Source organism: Chenopodium album, chromosome 24, assembly GCF_948465745.1.
Source record: "Chenopodium album chromosome 24, dcCheAlbu1.1, whole genome shotgun sequence".
Taxonomy (NCBI): domain Eukaryota; kingdom Viridiplantae; phylum Streptophyta; class Magnoliopsida; order Caryophyllales; family Amaranthaceae; genus Chenopodium; species Chenopodium album.
Window position 1 is genome coordinate 38,533,881 of NC_137857.1, and position 19,109 is coordinate 38,552,989.

The 19,109-nt window shown below is 34.8% G+C and overlaps 1 protein-coding gene across 1 annotated transcript; it reads right to left on the bottom strand.

Annotated features, from left to right (window-relative positions):
* Positions 1-738: 738 nt before the first annotated feature.
* Positions 739-15,479, bottom strand: LOC145611439 (uncharacterized). Its single transcript, XM_081666770.1, has 14 exons — positions 15,012-15,479; positions 11,097-11,258; positions 10,600-10,665; positions 10,064-10,207; positions 9,869-9,982; positions 9,491-9,592; positions 9,201-9,386; positions 7,365-7,454; positions 7,147-7,281; positions 5,993-6,115; positions 3,518-3,603; positions 2,835-3,447; positions 2,588-2,665; positions 739-2,288 (listed from the first exon to the last, which is right to left on the bottom strand). The coding sequence occupies exons 1-14, from the start codon at positions 15,315-15,317 to the stop codon at positions 1,245-1,247; spliced, it is 3,249 nt and encodes a 1,082-aa protein (XP_081522896.1). The 5' UTR covers positions 15,318-15,479; the 3' UTR covers positions 739-1,244.
* Positions 15,480-19,109: the final 3,630 nt, after the last annotated feature.

The following is a 19,109-nucleotide window of genomic DNA, read 5'->3' on the forward strand; positions in this document are numbered from 1 at the left end:
CGAGAACTCGACCCAATAATCCAACCTTAACGGAGAAAGATTTGAACCCAGCCTATACTCGAACAATGGGGTGAAACTAGTGACCTGTAACCTGACTTGAAACTGACCTGATCTTAACAGAAAACCCATGTGATCCAATACTTTATGGTTTAGTATCAAGTATTTTAAATCCGTACCTCAAATAAAACATATCCTGTATTTAAAAAAAATTAAAAAAAAACTAAAAAAAAAGGTAATGCTATACATAGCCCTTAGGGCTATATATAAGCATTGAATTTACTCTTGGAAAATGTATAAAGTTAGGAATTCATGACAAAAACACGCGCAAATCGGTGTAATTAGTGTGTTTTTGTCATGATTTTCTAAATTTAAACAATTTTCAAGAGTAAATTAAATGCTTATATGTAGCCCTTAGGGCTATGTATAGCATTTTCCATAATCTTACTATAGCTTTTATTGAATTTTGGTAGTACTTCGAGATTTTCAACCCTCTTTTTCACGCCATCACCCTAGCACATAGGCCCACTTAATTTATTCAATAATACCAAAATATCTATGGTTGCCAACTCCAAGCATCAATCAAACATTTTAATTACTACCTCCATTACATATTAAGTGCAACTTTTAAATTTTTTAAATCTCACAAATAATAAGTGGATTTACCAAAGAGAGTAAACCACTAAACCGGTTGCCACTCTACAGTCTACACTTGATTAAGCAAGACATAATTTCGTCGACTTAAATAAATCATCACTCTTACTTTACCAGATCAAAGATTGTTCACTGAATCAGCAAGGAATACAATTTTAATAAATCAACACGCATAATACACCAAATCCACTATCAGTTATGGACCGAAACTACCATAATGCCCTGAAAGAGCAACTCCCTCAAACCGTTAGACCTACACTTCATAGAAAAGCAATGAAAATAATGACAACACTGTTTCTTGCAGAAACTGACCCTATAAAGAATATACATTATCATCCTCCTTAATATTAGACCTACAGTAGTTAACTAGTTACAGCAAAACCAGGCAATTTCACCACTGATGTTCCTGTCTCACTCTCCCAGAAAGACCAAAATGAAACAGTAGAATGATTTCAGGTCAGAGGCAATGTATATGAGCACAAAACCCTTGTATCCAGAGAATTACTAGCCCTCCCTGACTAAGCTCAGCTAAAAAAAGAAACTTAAACTAAAGCTGAATCTTCTGTCCAAATCTAGCAACGTTAACCAGTTGATCAGGACTTGTTCAAGATGTATTTTTCATACAAAGCAATATAATCTTTCTTCTTAGCAGGGGCCCGAAGCTTAAACACCTCATCACCAAAATTATGTTCAGTGAGCTCTTGCTTGAGCTTCTGAATGGTGAACTTTCTATAGTCTTGCGTGTCATTTTGCTGACTACTTTCATCATCATCGCCTGTAAAAATAGAGTCACAATCACCTGCTGAGGCTGCTTGCTGTAGTGGACTGATTGTACTTTTTCTTCTTTTGCTTGCCCTTGCTTTATCAACATCCATATCCTCTGCAGAGTCCACTGCCACATCATGCTCATCCAACCTGGAACGCTTCCCATGTGAGGCAGACTTCAGCTTGGCATCAAGGGCAGACTCATTCAAACGAACTGATGTCAGCTCTTGCTGGACCATGTCAAGTTTTGCTTGGGTAGCCTGCAGCTGATGAGAGAGTGCCTCAGCTCGGCGATTTGCTTCTCCCCTTGCAACACGTTCAGTCTCAAGGAGACTCTCAAGTACTTGAACAGTGCTAGCTCTTTGCTCACTATTAGATTTCATCAGCAATTCAATTTCCTTCTGCCTTTCTTCAACCTGAGCCTCCAGCAGTCTTACTTTAGCATTGGCATCCGTTTCAGATGTACGGAGTGTTTCCAGTTCATTTGCCAGGTCACTTTTCTCTCTCTCCAAGTGATCAATTTGCCTCTCAGCACGCTCGATCTGTGCCAATCTTTCCATAGCTGTCCGCTGAATTTCATTCTTTTCCTTCTGAGCAGCAGCTGCATCTACTCGTGCTTTATCAGCCACCTCAGTAGCTCTTTTTGCTTCTTTTTCAGCAACTCTACATCTTTCTTGCACCTCATCAAACCTCTTGAACTCAGACTGATATTTCTGCTCCAGATGTATTTTTTCCTGCTCAAGTGTGCTAGCTTCTCTCTCATATGATTGTGCGGTAGCATTTGCAGCATTCAGCTTCTCATTCAACTCCTTTATGTCACTTCTCATGCCTGCTATTTGAAGCTCATAGCTAGCTATCTTGGACTCAGCAGCCTGAGGGAAAGAATGTAATTCTAATAAATGCTAATATCAACAAGCCAATGAGTTATTAGTTATATAACAAAGAAAACATAAAATGCTAATATCAACAAGCCAATGAGTTATTAGTTCATGAGGTCGATAGTATCAAAGAACACTCAAAAGGAATATTCTGGTTATTATTCAGTATTTACCTGAAATATATCAAGGAATAATCATATATCTGCAAGTCATGAATGATTTTTTTTTTTAATTTAAAACAAGCTATACAAGATACCTTCAATTCAATTTCATTTGGGGGTTATAGAAAATACCTTCAACTCAAAACCCAAAGTTGCCAATCTCTGCTCCGCATGCTCAATATTTGCTGCTTGCTTTTTAATTTCCTCTTCCTATAAGCATAACAATGAGTAGAAAGATTATCATGTGAATATTGAGCTTACTATAATTCTGTTGTAAAACAAATTATTACAACTACATGTCTTTTTATATATGTAAATATCACAGGACAGCAAAGGCAGAAAACCCCATTAAAACTTTGACAAAAAATGATAGAGGGACCTTCTTTGCCAGACTACTGGAAAATTCACTTCTAATAGTATCTTCCCGTGATTGCCTTGTCTTATCTGCACGCTCCTGCACAAGAGCTGCCTTTTCAAGAGCTGCTTTAGCTTCTCGAACAGCAATATCATATTTTCTTTTCCACTCATCTGCTTCCTCTTGAGAAGATTGAACTTGTTCACGAGCAGCAGCCAATCTTGCTTCTGCAGCACTAGTTCTGGACTTGAGAGCATCTCTATCAGCACTTGCTTGTTCTTCTTCATCTTTCTTCTTTGATAGGACATGCTCATATTTCCTTTTCCAATCAGAAGATTCCTGCCTAACAGACTCCAGAGATTTCAACAGGCCGGAAGATTTTTCCTCCAAGGAGCTGCATTTGCTCTGCAAAGAAGTAATATGGCTCATATACTCATCAGCAACCTTCTTCTTTTCATTTATAGCATCCTCATAACGCTTCATATACTCAGATTTTGACTTTTCATTTGCTTCCAACTGTTTGTTGAGCATATTCATCTTATCTTCGATAGATCGACACTTTAAACTTAAGGAACTTTTCTCGGATGTGACCTGATCAATTCGCTTCCTGACAAGGTCTGCAATTGGACCTTCCAAACTGGAAAACATTAAAGTTTAGTTAGCCCAGTCGACATTAAGAAATTTCAAAGGAAAAGAGGAGAGCAAACCTTTGCAGAAGAAAATTTGCTAGTCTATGCCATTTTTCAGGACCATAAGTTGACTTTTCAAATTCTGAACAAAGGTCATCAAGGATCTGCGTATCCAAATATTCTCAAAATCAGAATCCAAAAATGCAAGATTGCAAGAATGTATAAATGTAGTGAAATGAGCACTTGTGCACCCACTTGCAAACATGTCATGACAATAAGTGCCAGCACAAAATCTAATATATCAACGTACATAAATAGCAAACATCAAAAGGCAGCTAAACATATTTCTTTTAATCTCCTTTGAACAGTAGGACACATAGAGCACAAACAAGTAGCAGCTTTTGAAATCCAGTACACTATAGAAAATTACATACCATAGCATTATAAACAAAAAGATCTCCAAGATGATGGTATAATTGAATGATCAGAATAATACAAGGGGTTGAGCAATCATCCAAAAGTTCCAAATAAAATCAAATAAACAATTGGATAGGAATCTGGAATTGGATTGCAAAATCCAATTTTTTATTTCCATATTGCTTTGATGAATGTCATCATTCAATCTAATCTTCTTTTGAAGCAATAAAAACTAAAATGGAGATGATAAACGGTTGTTTACATTACAACCTCGGTACTGTCAAAGGGGGCAAGGTTGCACAAATCAGCCTTAACCCCTTCCCCTCTTTCCATCCCTGCAATGACCAACATTTTCACAAAAATCTTTCCCAAACCACTAATCCCCCCCCCCCTCCCTACCTCCAGCTTCACCGGATCCCCTTTTCATTCTTTTTTCCACCGGGGTGGGGGTGGGGGGAATGATTTGACATAAATTTTGGTAGAATTTAGATAAAAAAAATTTACAATCCAGATATCTTAGATTGGAATGGATATGACAGAATATTTGAATTAATAATATAAATTAACATGATCCCACAAGACAATATTTTGCGAGAAAATACAAGTTAATATCCTATATTAACATAACTTGTTAATATCAAGGCTACTTTTGTAAATATAGCAGCCACACTAAGGATAATCTTGTAAATTTAGTGGCCAACCCTCCTTTCCCTCTCTCCCCTCCATCAGCCGACCCTAGTACCACCTGCCAGCTGACCACCACACAAGCACTAGCACCACCAGCCGACCCCCACTGAGTATTAGCACCACCATTCTCAACCGCCGCACCACCACGATGAACACCACTAGCACGAGCGAATCTCTTTCCCAAAGGGGTTAGTATGGCCCAATTTTAATAATTTGCTACTAGGGTGTCTTTTGTTTGGCCGGCCGACCGCCAATTTAGAGCTGCGAAAGTGGTGGATCTTGAGCATGGCCATGGGAGGGGAGGAGAGAGAAGGAAATAGTGCCATGAGAATGAAGGAGATGGAAGGAAATAATGTCATGTGAGTGGAAGGAGAGAGAAAAATTGGTGATATAAACACAGTTTTGTTAATATAGGATATTAACTGGGATTGCCTCATAATTTGCTCAATATATAAATTAATAATTAAGTTCAATTGTAAGAAAATGATATTGTAAATTTTTAAGTGTAGGTGTGTAGCAACTAAATGTGAACCAATAAAGTATACTCCAATAATTATAATAGCGTAAAAAATTATAAAAACCTAAAAAGACTTTAAAATCAAATTTTATCGCGACAACTGCAGCACAATCCAAAATATCTTTCGGATCCCTCTATCTCTCTCTACACCCACCCTCACCATTTTTGAATCCCAGTCACTACCCTGTAAACAATACATAGCTGGACCAAACCCAGCCCTCAGAGGAATTACTTAATGTTTCTACCTTTACAAAACTGCAAATCAGAAATTATACTTGCCCAACCCAATGAGATGAGGTTCTGAACTTTGACAAAAATTAAATATATACATATATATATATATATATATATATATATGTATATATATATATATATAGTTCCTCCGTTTCTTTATAGTTGCAACACACTATAAAAGGAAGGTTTTTTATGGTGAAAATTGTACTAATACCTTTAATTTAAGCACATCGTCCACTTGATTATACTCCTAACAACCTTTTAACCCTATCTTAAGTGTATAATAACATGTGAGGTCCACTTTTCTTAAATAGTGTGATATATATATATATATATATATATATATATATATATATATATATATATATATATATATATATAAACAAATACTTCCTCCATTTTTTATTAGTTGCATCACTTTTGTTTTCATGGACCTAGGCAATTTTTGGAGTAGAGAGAGGTAGAGAGAGAAAATAAACAGGGCCCATGTGGTTAAAGAGATAGAGAGAGCTTATTAGTTAAAGAGAAAAGTGATGCAACTAATTTAAAACTTCCTTTTTGGGAAAGTGACGCAGCTAATAAAAACGGAGGAAGTAAATATTCAAACAAAAATTAGAATCAAAGGATTGTGCAGGAATTTCTAAATCTATAAAGACAGCCATCAGATGAAAAGAGTAAGAGCTACAAAAATAAATCACCTTGAAGACTTGCTCCAACTTTGCATCGGCAGAATGACAGGCTGCTCGCAATCTCTTTTCCATATTCTGAATAGCATTCAAGCATTTCATCTCTGCCTCCATGTAAGCATTCCTTTTGTAATCCTGAATATACAGCAAAATAATCAGGGATCTAGACCAATCCAGACAAAGAGTATTCTAGCCGAAAATCAGCGCACCTGTCAAAAAATGATCCAACCTAAACTTAGGATCTCAAAAGCCCGCAAAATTATAGTTCAAAAATAACACACACCCAAATTTTAAGATTGAACATTAACATCAGTGTAACTACTGTGAATTTAGACCCAACAAAACAACCCAACCTTACCATCTGAGAGAAAACTGATTTAACCAGGGTAAATATTTTAAGATCATACTAAACGTTAATATCAAATGGCAAAGCAAACCCAAATTCTAGACCCGATCAGCACGTTTGACAGTCTACAATAAAGTCTTGTCACAATCAAATTATAAAACAACATCAGTGTACACCTAAAATTTAACAGCACCAACAATGATATACGAAGTAGCATATTACAGAAGCAATTGCTCAATTTCATCACAATAGGCAGTTGTGAAAAGCCGGCAAAATAATCAAACATACCATTTTTTTTATTAACAGAAATAGCACATTAAAAGACCTTTAAAAAATTGGAAAATCATACTTCCTCTGTTTTTTTTTAGTTGACACCTTTCTATTATCACGCTTGCCAACGCATGTTTTTAACGTTTAATAACTTCAATTATCAACATTGTAAAATTATAAAAAGTAGATATTAATAAAATATACATATAGACAATTCAAACAAGATCCCACATGATTATATTTTATCGTATCTATAAATCACAAAAGCGAGTCAAAGTGTAGTGTGTGAATAGTGTAAAAGTCATACGGTGTCAACTAAAAAAAAACGGAGGAAGTATAAGTCAAAAAATTTGACTGTCCCCAAGTTGTCAGTTGCTATAAATTTACTGCCAAATATTAGTCTACCGAACACTTAATAAGTGATTCAAACACCATAACTGCAGTAGCCCGCCTCCTATGGATGCAGTCAGTACTCCAGGCAATAAAAAAAATATATTGCAGATGAATTAACAAAACAGTAAATAGATATCGCCAATCGTATATTAAGTACCTCAAAAGCCTTCTTAAAGAATGCTTGAAGTAGCTTCTCAAATTTCTGCCTTACTGGACCAGCCCCCACGGCACAAGCATTAAAGATACCCAAGGCCTTCTGTACAGCCACTTCATGTGCTTCTCTTAGTGCTGCCTAAAACCAAAAAGATTAAAAAATATGCAACAAAAACACAATTAAAAAAAAAAAATTTAAAAATTATTGGGAACCAAACTTACTTCCTCAGCTGGCTTAGAACGGTCAAAAGAGGACATATACTCTTCAGTAGCTGAATCATATGCCCTTCTGCACTCAGACTCTTCAACACTCTACAGAATAAAGAGTTGATGCATGAAACAAAGCATTTAGCTTTAGTTAATACAGATTATCATTGCAAATATAAACCAGCCTGCAGAAACGGGAGATAACAATAGAACGAGAAATGCTCCCTTTGTCCCTTAAAGTTTGCCCCATTATCTTTTAAAGCCGTCCCTAAAATATTACACCATACCATCAGTGTACATGGGGGACAACTAAAGTCTTTTAGGTCGCACAACTCTTCTCTCTCATCAAGTCCACTCAACAAAACCTTAATGAAATAAAATATGACTATGGAGCAAACAATTGGGGAAGGAGGGAGTAATATGTTCCAACTAAGGAAAAGGGAAAGTTGAATAAAAACATTGAAAACTTTCTTTTCTTCAGTTATAAAGTCGATTAGAATTTCTACTAGTAAGCTATACGACTCTGACTGTCACTTTTGACTCTACTTAGATCCCACAATTTTAAAATGATTATACTTCCTTCGTCTTCAAAATATGCCAACACTCTCCTATTTGAATTTGCAATATTTACTAAATTTGGTTAATGTTTCTCTACATCTCTTCCCTCATTTGTCTCTCCTCTCACATTATGATCTGAACATCCCCCTATGTTGCAAATTTTGTAGAACAGAGGAAGTTAGAAGGAAGAGGAAAAGAAAAAGGCAAAAAAAGTATCATAAAATGGAAATAAGATACTGCACATATGACAGGGATTCACAAGTAATTCAGATTTAAACCTACAATCCGAAAACTATACCATCAAGTGATAGACAGGGCCACTCCTTATCTCTTGGGTACCTAGAGGAGTGAGGCATTGATCATATCTTATGAAAATGAAGGTCAATGCAGCAACACTGCACAGTGCTTGTACACCACAGGTGATTTAAAGCTCAATACAAATATGCACACCACAGTTGTTATTTTTCCACATATTTTTGCTTCTCAATCAGATCTGACAATGCACAAGGAGAGCCAGGAGAGCAAATTCAAATTATCATAGGTAAAGTAATATTATTAACCATGGACGATAGCATCACATCCCTACCTTTCAAAAAGGTTGAGACTTGAGAGATCTCTTATGAATAGTGTGCGGACATCTATACCCCTAAAATATTCTTTATATACATTTGCTCATTTAAAAGTTTGATGATAAGCTCTAATCTTTGTTCCCGTTACATCAAAAGAAAAAAAAAAAATTATAACCTCAATTAAGGCTAAATTGATTAATTATTCATAAATAAAAAAAAAAAAAATTGTTTTCATTTTATATTCAAAATTATACTCCGTGTATGCTTTACTCTCTCTCTCCCCACTTTTATGTGATGTCTTGTTTAGTTGATTTGACTTAATAAATACTTTAAATATATTATACATTTACATTTCTAAAACTTGATTTTTTTTGTTGCTCCCCGAGTCCCCTCACTAATTATTAATTAACTCTACAAAAGTTTCAAACACTTCATGGTTACAAAACATCCAACACAAGTATGTATAGACATAGAATATTAGGGCCAATTGCAAATACTCTTTCCATTCAGGATTATCCACATCATGCATGTCGGAACTCCTAGTCTGCTCTAAATATGTAAAAGAGGCTCTGAATAAGAAAGCTCAAATCAACACAAAGAAACTAATAAACTCTGACAATCAAATCTGTTTGCATCAAAGAGTGATATAAATGGAGACATATCGCATCAAGCAGCCAAAACTTATACTAATAACACGAACATAATACTATAACTGAATACTGACCTGCCAAGAGGATGTAATGGTAGGGACTGCCCCATGATTTAATGCATCCAAAAATGATTGTGTAATACCAGCTAGCATTGGTCCATTCATTGTGGTTGCTCCCATTTGCTTTGGCCTAGTTCTCTCAAACACAAATCTCGTCAAAGCATCCAATCCAGATTTAAATTCTGGCCTCAATCTGTCCAACTGCACATAGTATATATTGTATCAGTAGACTATCAAAAGAATTTTTATTTCAAAAAAAAAAATAAAAAATAAATAAAATAAACCAGCAATTAGATGATACTAACTGAGATTTGGTCCATGCGCTGTAGTTGACTTTCATTGTTTAGAGGCCGCACAAGAGTAAAGCATTCTCTATCTGGAAAAAGAGCTCGAATTGACTCCCGAATCTAATCATTATAACATTTATGCGTGAGCAGTTGTAACTGGACATGTATAATAAATTTAACATATTAAGCAATCACTCAACATGATTCATACACACAAAGCATAAAACACAGTGTCTAAACTCTAATGTAAAAAAGAGCATTCTTTACTTTACCAAGTCTATGTAAACAAATAAACACAAAAGGAACAGAATGTTTAACATTTACATCCAATCAACTGCTGAAAACAACAGTCTCTCCAATTATATAGTTGTATCTATATTTCCTGCCAATAATTACCTCATTCTTGGCAGAAATATCTTTTGCACCTCCTTGTACAGGCCTTAAAGCAAGCTCCAGGTAATCTCTGGGAGTTATTTTCCTATTATCTTCAGTCAAGTCCAAATAGAAGTCCTGAAAGCAATAATTGACAAGATCATTCCTAAGAAATATACAAATTGGATTAGTTGCTAGTTGTGCTACAAAAGAAATTACCCTTAAAAGCCAAACAAAGATTGGGGAGAACTGTCCCAGCTCAGAAGCTGATGTCTTGCCTCCGGAAGCTCTGACTCGAATATGTTTGGTCATTTCAGTTACAAGAGAGAGACGATCGAGTGCAGCCTCGTCAATTCCACCCATCTGAATCAAATATTGGAAGAATTAATGTACCAAATTTGGAATCATAACTTATATTCAGAGATCAGTAATTTATTTGCAGCGTATTCATGTATCAAACACCAACAAATCACACAGCTACAAAAAGAGGGGGGGGGGGGGGCGGAGGAGCAAGATACTCTATCAAGAATCACAGTGCAAAAGAAATTCATTGACAAGAAACAAAAAAAGACATGTACTGTATGTTCATATTCTGAACCCAATATAATAGACAAAGAGCAGTATTCAAATTTTGCAATATATCAAACTCCAATACATAGCACAGCTTGAAAAATCAAGACATTCTGTCAGGAGACTCAGGACTAAATTCTACAAGCAATTAATTGAAAATAAACACAAATAGACATGTTTCTAACCTGGTTGTAGATGAACATGCTGGACAATAGGACAGCCAAAGAAAAGATCTGGGTGCTGTATGTTCCCTGAAGAAGACTCCGATTACACCAGAGGATATATTTAAATAAAAAATAAAAAATAAAAAAAACCTTCAAGAATATAGATGATTGCAAAAAACAAAGAGCAAGTGATACTAGACCACCCTTTATGCAACCTAACATTAACTAATGCTAACTTGCTTAGAACATCTATTCTAATGATCCACAATTTTAAATTTTGAGTCCATCTCTTCCTTTTTTCTTGTGCCATAATTGGAGGACAGAGGTAGAGAGAGGCAGATCATTGGTTCATGAGATGGTTGGATCATCCTCTACTCCTCTATATATCTCTCTCCTCGTTTCTTGTGCCATGGAAGGATAAAAATTCAACAACCAAAAATGGATTGTGAAATATTGCCCTTAACAATCAAGTCCAAACATAAATTACTACCAAACCCAATAAAGTAGGGAATTCTAACCGTCTGATCATAGGCATCAATTCCCTCACTGTCCAAGAGAATTAGGTTATATTCAGTTCCATCTAAAGCAGTCCTCTTTAGCGGAACGCTCCATAGCCAAAGCCCTTTGGTGCACGGCTTATGGGTAGATGCAACTTGAAATCCGCTGCTCCTGCCTAGAAGCTAAAAATAACATGAACCATGTAAAACAATCAATGAAATAATAATTTCAAAATTGAAAGAAGAGGAATATAATGAAGCAAAAGTAGTTTGTATTACAATAATTACCAGCTAATGACATGCAAAATTGGAAAACCAACTTGAATTAAGCATGAATATAAGAGGAAATTTAATGAATAATAAGCATCAAGCACTCAAGACACGTATTAACGTAATATAAGCATCAAAAGCTTAATACACAAAAATCATCACACGGTGCCTAGTTTTCTATGGATATGAGGGAATGCATAGCTATAGCTTGCTTTGCCATCTCAATCTACAGCAAAGAGATATAGCTACAGAGAAGTTACAATTAAGCTTAAAGCCTTAGATATTAAATACAGCTCAGCAGCAAAGCCATAATCAACTAAGTACAGTAGGAGGCCTGATGCTACGCAGGACATATACCTATGTTTTTTTTTTCTAGCAAAATTTAATCACGTTTGTCAATGCATAACTTCAACCATTAATATTTTTTTTAATAACCATTAATATCTTAAATTATGCATTTGCAAAACTATAAGAATAAAACTCAAATAAAGTACACATTGAGATGGATATAACACAATCTTATATGGCTATGTGAATAACATAGCATTACATATCATAATTAATAAAAAATAGGAAGTACTTTTTACATAAAAATTATATTGTCTTACAAAGTTGTAAAACACCACTATGCAAGATCGGATTGGTCAGTAATAACCACGCAGCTCTTTAAATTCAGGTCCAATTTATTTCAAATTACATTGTTCTACTTTCACCAAGCTACACACATCAGTGCGCTACAAAAAAGGATGACACATCCTAACATTTAAAAATTGCTCTTTGACAATAGGAGGAGATAATGAGATACTTCGTATATGCTACACAGGGAGATGAAGACATCATTTCAAAAACAAAAAAAAATAAATAAAATAAAAAAAGATTCTTCATATGGCACTTTCTCTTACAAACTACCAATAATAACAAAAGATAGTTATGGTATTGTGAACACAGGCTTTAAACAGCAAAGTCAAGTGCAACATTCCGGGAAGTAGTATCACAACATAAATGTTCTAATTCACTTATGGATAGAATAAAAAGAATCAGAGGAAGAACCACAAAGGAAACTAAAATATGTCAACCCCAGTGTTTGAAAAAGCGCGCCTAAGGCGCTGAGGCGATCATGGGTGAGCGCTAATTTTGGTCTGGGCGAGGCGTTTTGGGTAGGGAGGCTCACATGAAGCAATATTCAGCCAATTTTTTTTAACTGCCCATATAGTGCGCCTCACTTCAAAGAAGCGAGCCTTGCACAGCAGAACCCCTCTCACTTCAATGCGCCTTGAGCTTTTTTAATACATTGGTCAATTCTAATAAGAATAAAAAATAGAAACTTACAAGGATAACATATACTCATGCAAAGAGTTTGAAACAACAGCACAACATCCTCAAAATAATAGTTGAAAAGCTTGTAGTGGTAATTGGTAAAGCTTTTCCCATATAATTAAGCTTTCCTCTCCTTCCAAGTACACCACCAAATAGCAAATAAAACATATAAATAAATTTCCACAATCTGCAACCCATTTAACTTTCAACCTCCCCTTACAGTCTCCCAGAATGTCTTTCATTTTACCAAGCTGGAATGTTGGATCCAGTGAATTCTCAACAAATTAAAACTAAGGGCTATGAGTTATTTTTAAGAACCAACGAATATCATAATGTATTCCTGCTACTGAATGTATGCATAATTTAACATTGCCAAAGTAACTAGAGGTTATTTATCTACTTAGAGTCCAGATACCTCTATCCTTCAACAGCACTACAGCAATACCATTTGGCCCATAAATCTTCAAGGGATTATGCTTGGTAAATACCATTAAGCCAATTTCATGTCATCATTGTGTACTATGTAAAGTTAGCTTAAAGGTATACAGCTCCATCATGAATTGCTTTCAAGATTCACCTACATTAATTTATGGGAAATACATCGCAGATCGTGTTACAGAAAATATACGTCATAGCACTACCACAATAGCAAATATATTGAGAAAGCTTTAGGCTACTAAATGGGATTCTTGAGATAATGATGGTAAAATAGGCCTTCCAAAATGTGGTCTTTGATTAGGTTGGAAAGTAATTTGTAGCAAAATTACAATCTACTGAACTCAATGGCTTCTTGAATATACAAGTCCATGAAAAGAGGGAGTCAAAGCTAGGTAAACCCTTGTTACCTATCATTTAATCAGTGAATGGAACATGTGGAAAGAGACTCAACAATAATAACCACCATCATTAAATATGAACTGCACCAACTATATGGTCCCTTAGGCCTTAGGATGTGAAAATGCAAGCAACCTAACCCCGAGCCTATCTAGATAAGACTACCACAAAGACACCTTTAGAATGGCAAGTAATTATACCTCATCGAAATGCTTTCAAAAAGATTTTATTAAAGGATATATCTTGCCAAAAAAATGAACAACCTATTGTTTAAAAGGGCCTAATGCCTATGGAAATACTTAGGAAGTTTTTAGAAGAAAGGTGCAAGCCATTAAATGACACGGTGTCAAAGCATAAGGCCATTTCTATATGCGGCAATAATATAACGCATCAAGTCCATAATTTTTCTTAAGCTTCGTTTGTTTTATGGAAACATTTGTTATGGGAATTCATCTTCTAAAGAAAACAATTTTCTATGGAAAACATCATAGTGAAAAGGGTTTTCTTTGTTTGTTTGATTATCGGAAAACTTATGGTAAATATTAAAATGGAAGTAAGAAAAAGGGTAAGAAAGAGGATAGAAAATAGAGAAGTGGGAATAAAAAGGAAAATGTAGCATAATTACCTTACAATTGAAAAATGGCTTTCATTCTCTAAAGTAATTTTCCACCTAAAGAGAAATTGTTTATCACCCTTTAATAAAACAAACAAAGGAAAATGGTTTTCCATTAAAACGAACGGAACCCTAGTTGCACATTATCTTGTCTTTCTGATTCATTTTACCCAAGTAATCACAAAGCATCTAATTACATGAAAATCCAGAAAAAAAAAAAAAAAAAAAAAAAAAAAAAAAAAAAAGGAACTTTGATCTCTCTAGAGATAAGTTGATTGCCTACAACAGCTAGCATTTGGTTCTCAAAGGAAGCTGTGTAAGCAATGTGACTACTATCGCAGTCTTAATCACAGTAACAGTCACGGAGCCAATTACTCAGGCAATGCAGATAGTTTGTATCTGATGCAAAACTTGCAGCCTCATACCGTGGTCATAGCAAACTCAATAACATTCACATCGCGGTGCTGATTATTGACTTAATTTACAACTCCACTTCCACCATCATATAGTGCTACTTAAGGATTATAAAAAAAATAGTTTCAATAAAATCAAATTACATTCTCCATCCACACCCCAAAATCAACCCTAATTACCACAATCACCTCATTAAAAATATAAAATAAAATCGAAACTTTTCAAGAACCATCACCATCTAGAATCAATATAGCAGTCGCTAAGCCTAGATACATAAAACATCATCCTAAATATTCAACATTGATGCTTTTTCAGTTCTTCAGTAAAACAGTCAAATTCAAATTGAAAAATTCCATCAAAGCAAACAATTCCAAAAGTTCAAAGACATAATTAACTTGTTCTTCAACTTTCCACAAAATAAAACCAACACCACTAAAACCCCAATTGAAAACCCTAACCCTAATTCCACAAAAATGAAAAAAACTAACCTGATTGAGGATAAAACTCTTGCCCTGACGAGCACGACCGCAAACAGAAACAACACCAATAGGTTCTTTAACAAGCTGAAGCACCGCTAAAGCTTCTGGATCCAATCGAAACTTTCCTTTCTCATCGCAATACACGAATCTAATTGGTCGAGCTGGTCCAGTGACCGCCGGCGCCGGCGAAGAAGACGTCGGCGATTGAAAGTCCGACGCCGGAGACCGCGACGCCGGAGAAGGAGTTTCCGGCGAGGAATCGCCGTTGTCTTTGGCGGCGCTAACGCTTCCTCCTCGGAAGAGTCTTTGCATCATTTTTCGAAGTTTGTATTTTTTTTTTCCACTCTTTGCTATTTATGCGCTTTTACAAGGTTGAAATTCTTTCTCTTCTTTTCTTTTCTTTTGTTTCTTTTCTTTCAACGTTGTTTTAGAGAGAGAGGGGGAAGAAAGAGGGGGGAATTTGAATCGTGGTGTTCTTTAAATTTTGCGAGGTTACGAGGGGTGTTGGATGGTCGATCACTAATTGACTAGGAGTCTATGACGATATGACGCATTGTTCTGCCCTGGTTTGCTAAAATTTAAAATTTGCTCTGCTTTACTGAAATCTGCTCTGCTCTACTCTACTCTATTTTTTCCGGCTCTGCTCTGCCTAGAAGCTCAAAAGAACAGGGCCTCATGTATAACCTCTATGACTACGTTGGTGGTTGTTTGCACATTGGGTTATTTGGATATGAACTACAATATGGTTAATGGATACAAATCATCCGAGAGACTCGAGTCTGATTCTCGAAGTAAATGGTCAAAGTGAGTTTTTCTCTCTAAAACGAGAGCTTCTCTCTTCAAATTTGGTGAAAATTAGGGTTTGCCACTCTTAGTCACCCATCAGTAGTCTAGAAGGTAGTCTCTGCTTACGTTGGATGGTATATGACTATGACATGTACTATGTTAGTGGTTGTTTTATTAGTTACGAACTACGGAGTATGGTTGAAGGGACTCGGGTCTGGTTCTCAAAAAATAAGTCAAATAGATATCTATTATTCTATTTTCTTTCAATTATACTACGTAGTGATACGATAGGGTTATATAGAATACAATAAACAAAGTGTATGTATATATTTCACTACAAAAAGTAAACTATGTATAGTCCGATCCATTATATCAATTGTATGAATGACGATAATTCCTCTGTACAGTAGCTTTCTGATTGATTTTTAATTTAATGTGGTATTCTCGCTACAAAAAGTACGTTAGAGTCCATCAACTATAAAAACTTTCATAAATAAATTCCTCTATACAACCATGTAGACTAAGGTAAGCTTCAATTCAATTACTAATTCAAGCTTATTATTTGCTTTTTAATTTTTACACTAGTCTTTAGGGAATGTTTGCTTGATGGACAAATTTTAAAGTTGCAGCAATAAAAAAACGTTAAAGAAGTGGCTTTTCATCGATAAAGAGGGTTATATAGTTGAGAATTTTAGATAAATCAATGGCATATATAGCTCAGTCACCATATTTTGATTAGTTATTACATTGATAAAAGAAGCTAAGTTAGTCTCTAGTTTTAAGGTGCCCTTTACTTTCGAAATTGATTCACTAGACATTATTTTAGGCCAAATCTCTCTTGTATGAATGACGATAATTCCTCTATACAGTAGCTTTCTGATTGATTTTTAATTTAATGTGGGGCTTATATATTCTCGCTACAAAAAGTACATTAGAGTCCATCAACTATCAACAAAAAGTACTTTCGAAATTGATTCACTAGACATTATTTTAGGTCAAACCTCTCTTGGCCTTGGCTTATCCCACTTCCATCAAGTTTATAGTAGGTATTCATCCTAATGCCTTACTCACAAATAATTCTCAAAGGGGTTGTATATTCAGATTCCTAATAAAAAACCTGGCAAGCTTGAAGATGTTCAGTCTAATGGTTGGTTAGATGTCATGAAGTCTTCGTCCCCTGCTCGCAAGAAGCGGCTTATGGACTTCAATATTGATTGGGGTTGCTTCAGATGACACTAATTTTGTTTATTCCTCTTAGATGAGGGTAAGAAGATTGCAATATTGGCATCCATCTTCCTTGACTTTATTCTGGTGAGGGTAAGAAGATTGCAATATTATTTTTTAGACTATGATGGAGCCTTATCTCTCATTGTCCACGATCCTGATCGAGCACTTTATGTCTGATGATGTAAGGATCTCTAATTGTTAGAAATCTGCTGTTAATTTACTTAGTCAATGTTTATAACTTTGTCTAAATCTTCCTTGTGGTATTTACAAATAATCACATGCCTACCGTTTTTGAGAAATATTGCTTAGGGCCTGTTCTCATTGACTGAACTCAGCTGAACTGAACTGAACTGAATATTTTATAAGAGAAGGAAATTAGGAGCTGAACTGAACTGAATTGAGCTGAACTGAACTGAACTAAACTCAGCTGAATTGAACTGAACTGAACTGAATTTCAACGTAAGAGAACAGACCCTTAGTATTGTCTATTAATGGAAGAAACTATGATAAGGTACTTAATATAGCCAAATCTCTTATTAGACAAGCTCCGATCACTATTGATGTTAATTTAGCGTCTTCTTTATTCGTTTCCTTTGGTATAAGATTTGGTAGGTTTAACATAAATACCTTTACTACTTAATTAAAGAAAATTTATATTATTTATTTTTATCGAGGCTAAAGTTTTTAGGAAAAATTGCCCAGAACAATCCGACCTTTTTCTCATCCGCTCAAAATAATCCCAATTTTTTATTATTTTTAAATAATTCGACCTTTAATGTCAATCCGCTATAAATGGTCCCAACCGGTCATATAATTTAGGGAGTTTATTATCATCATATATGGAATCGGGTTTTATTATAAACTAGAATTTCTTATGTAGGATCAAATAAAATAAGCAGTTTTTTGAATCAAATACACAAATAATATTTTATTTTGGTTTTAATAATCGGAAGTCCCAATTTCGTAAATTAATCACTAAATAACAAACTCCTAATTTCATTTCAAACCCCTAGATGATGAACACCATCTTATAGTTAGCCCCAATTTTGTAAATTAGGTGTTTGTTTGTATAATTTGGATTTGCAATTCAAAAATCGAAGAACAAGGTTAGAAAAAGGAAAAAAATTGGAAAAAAAAATTCGTTGATGGGGCTCACAATGACGTCATGTAGGCAATCAGGTGGAAAAGTTTTATTTTTAAAAAATAGTAGGTAGTAAAATACAAAAACAAAAACTGTAGATGGTTACTAAAATACCAACAATCGTATGTGGTAATTGTCAAAAAAAATCCTTTTTAAACAAACACTCGAATGAACAAATGGAGTTACTTATTTCTAAATTACTTGATTTTACTCGTATAATGAACAATTTGAGTTACTTTTATAGACAATAGGTCTTATTCTTATGAAAAAAATGAGTTTACTCATCAGCTCATATATATAAATGAAGATTACTCTTATAAACCAATATGGTCACACTGTGTGACTAGCCACATACAAGACTTACCCATAATAGTGACCTATCTACCATAGATGAAAACAAACCAAAGGTAGTAGGCATCATCTTAGTTCAATTTCTAAAATTGAATTCACTAGATAATCTTATCTCAAAATAAAGAGATTTGTTTAATATGAATGAAGTATAATATTCTCCACATTATTTAAAAGATTATAATAATCCAAACCCATGATTCATGACTCAGTAGGTGCTCCTTCATTAATGTTGTTGGCCCATGATAAACGATGGCTAGTTGGTATGTTGATTTGAAAGGTTCATGATTCTTGATTTTTCAGCCCAATTTAGGTAAGTGACACTATACAATAGCTGACTAAATCATGGTGGACAGGTTAAAAAATGATTTGCATCATACTTGTTGACAAACCGAGATTTCGACAAGATTGGAGATTGCTTGAGTGAATGCGAGTCATAAAATTGACATAATTGCTTAAAAAATTCGACAATGCAAACATCTATAATATTATTGTGGACATACTTTTGTTATTTGAACACTTTATTTTATCTTATGCATTGTCCATGACACATAAATATATGTCCATGACACATAAATATATGTGATAGGACACTTCAGCTTTTC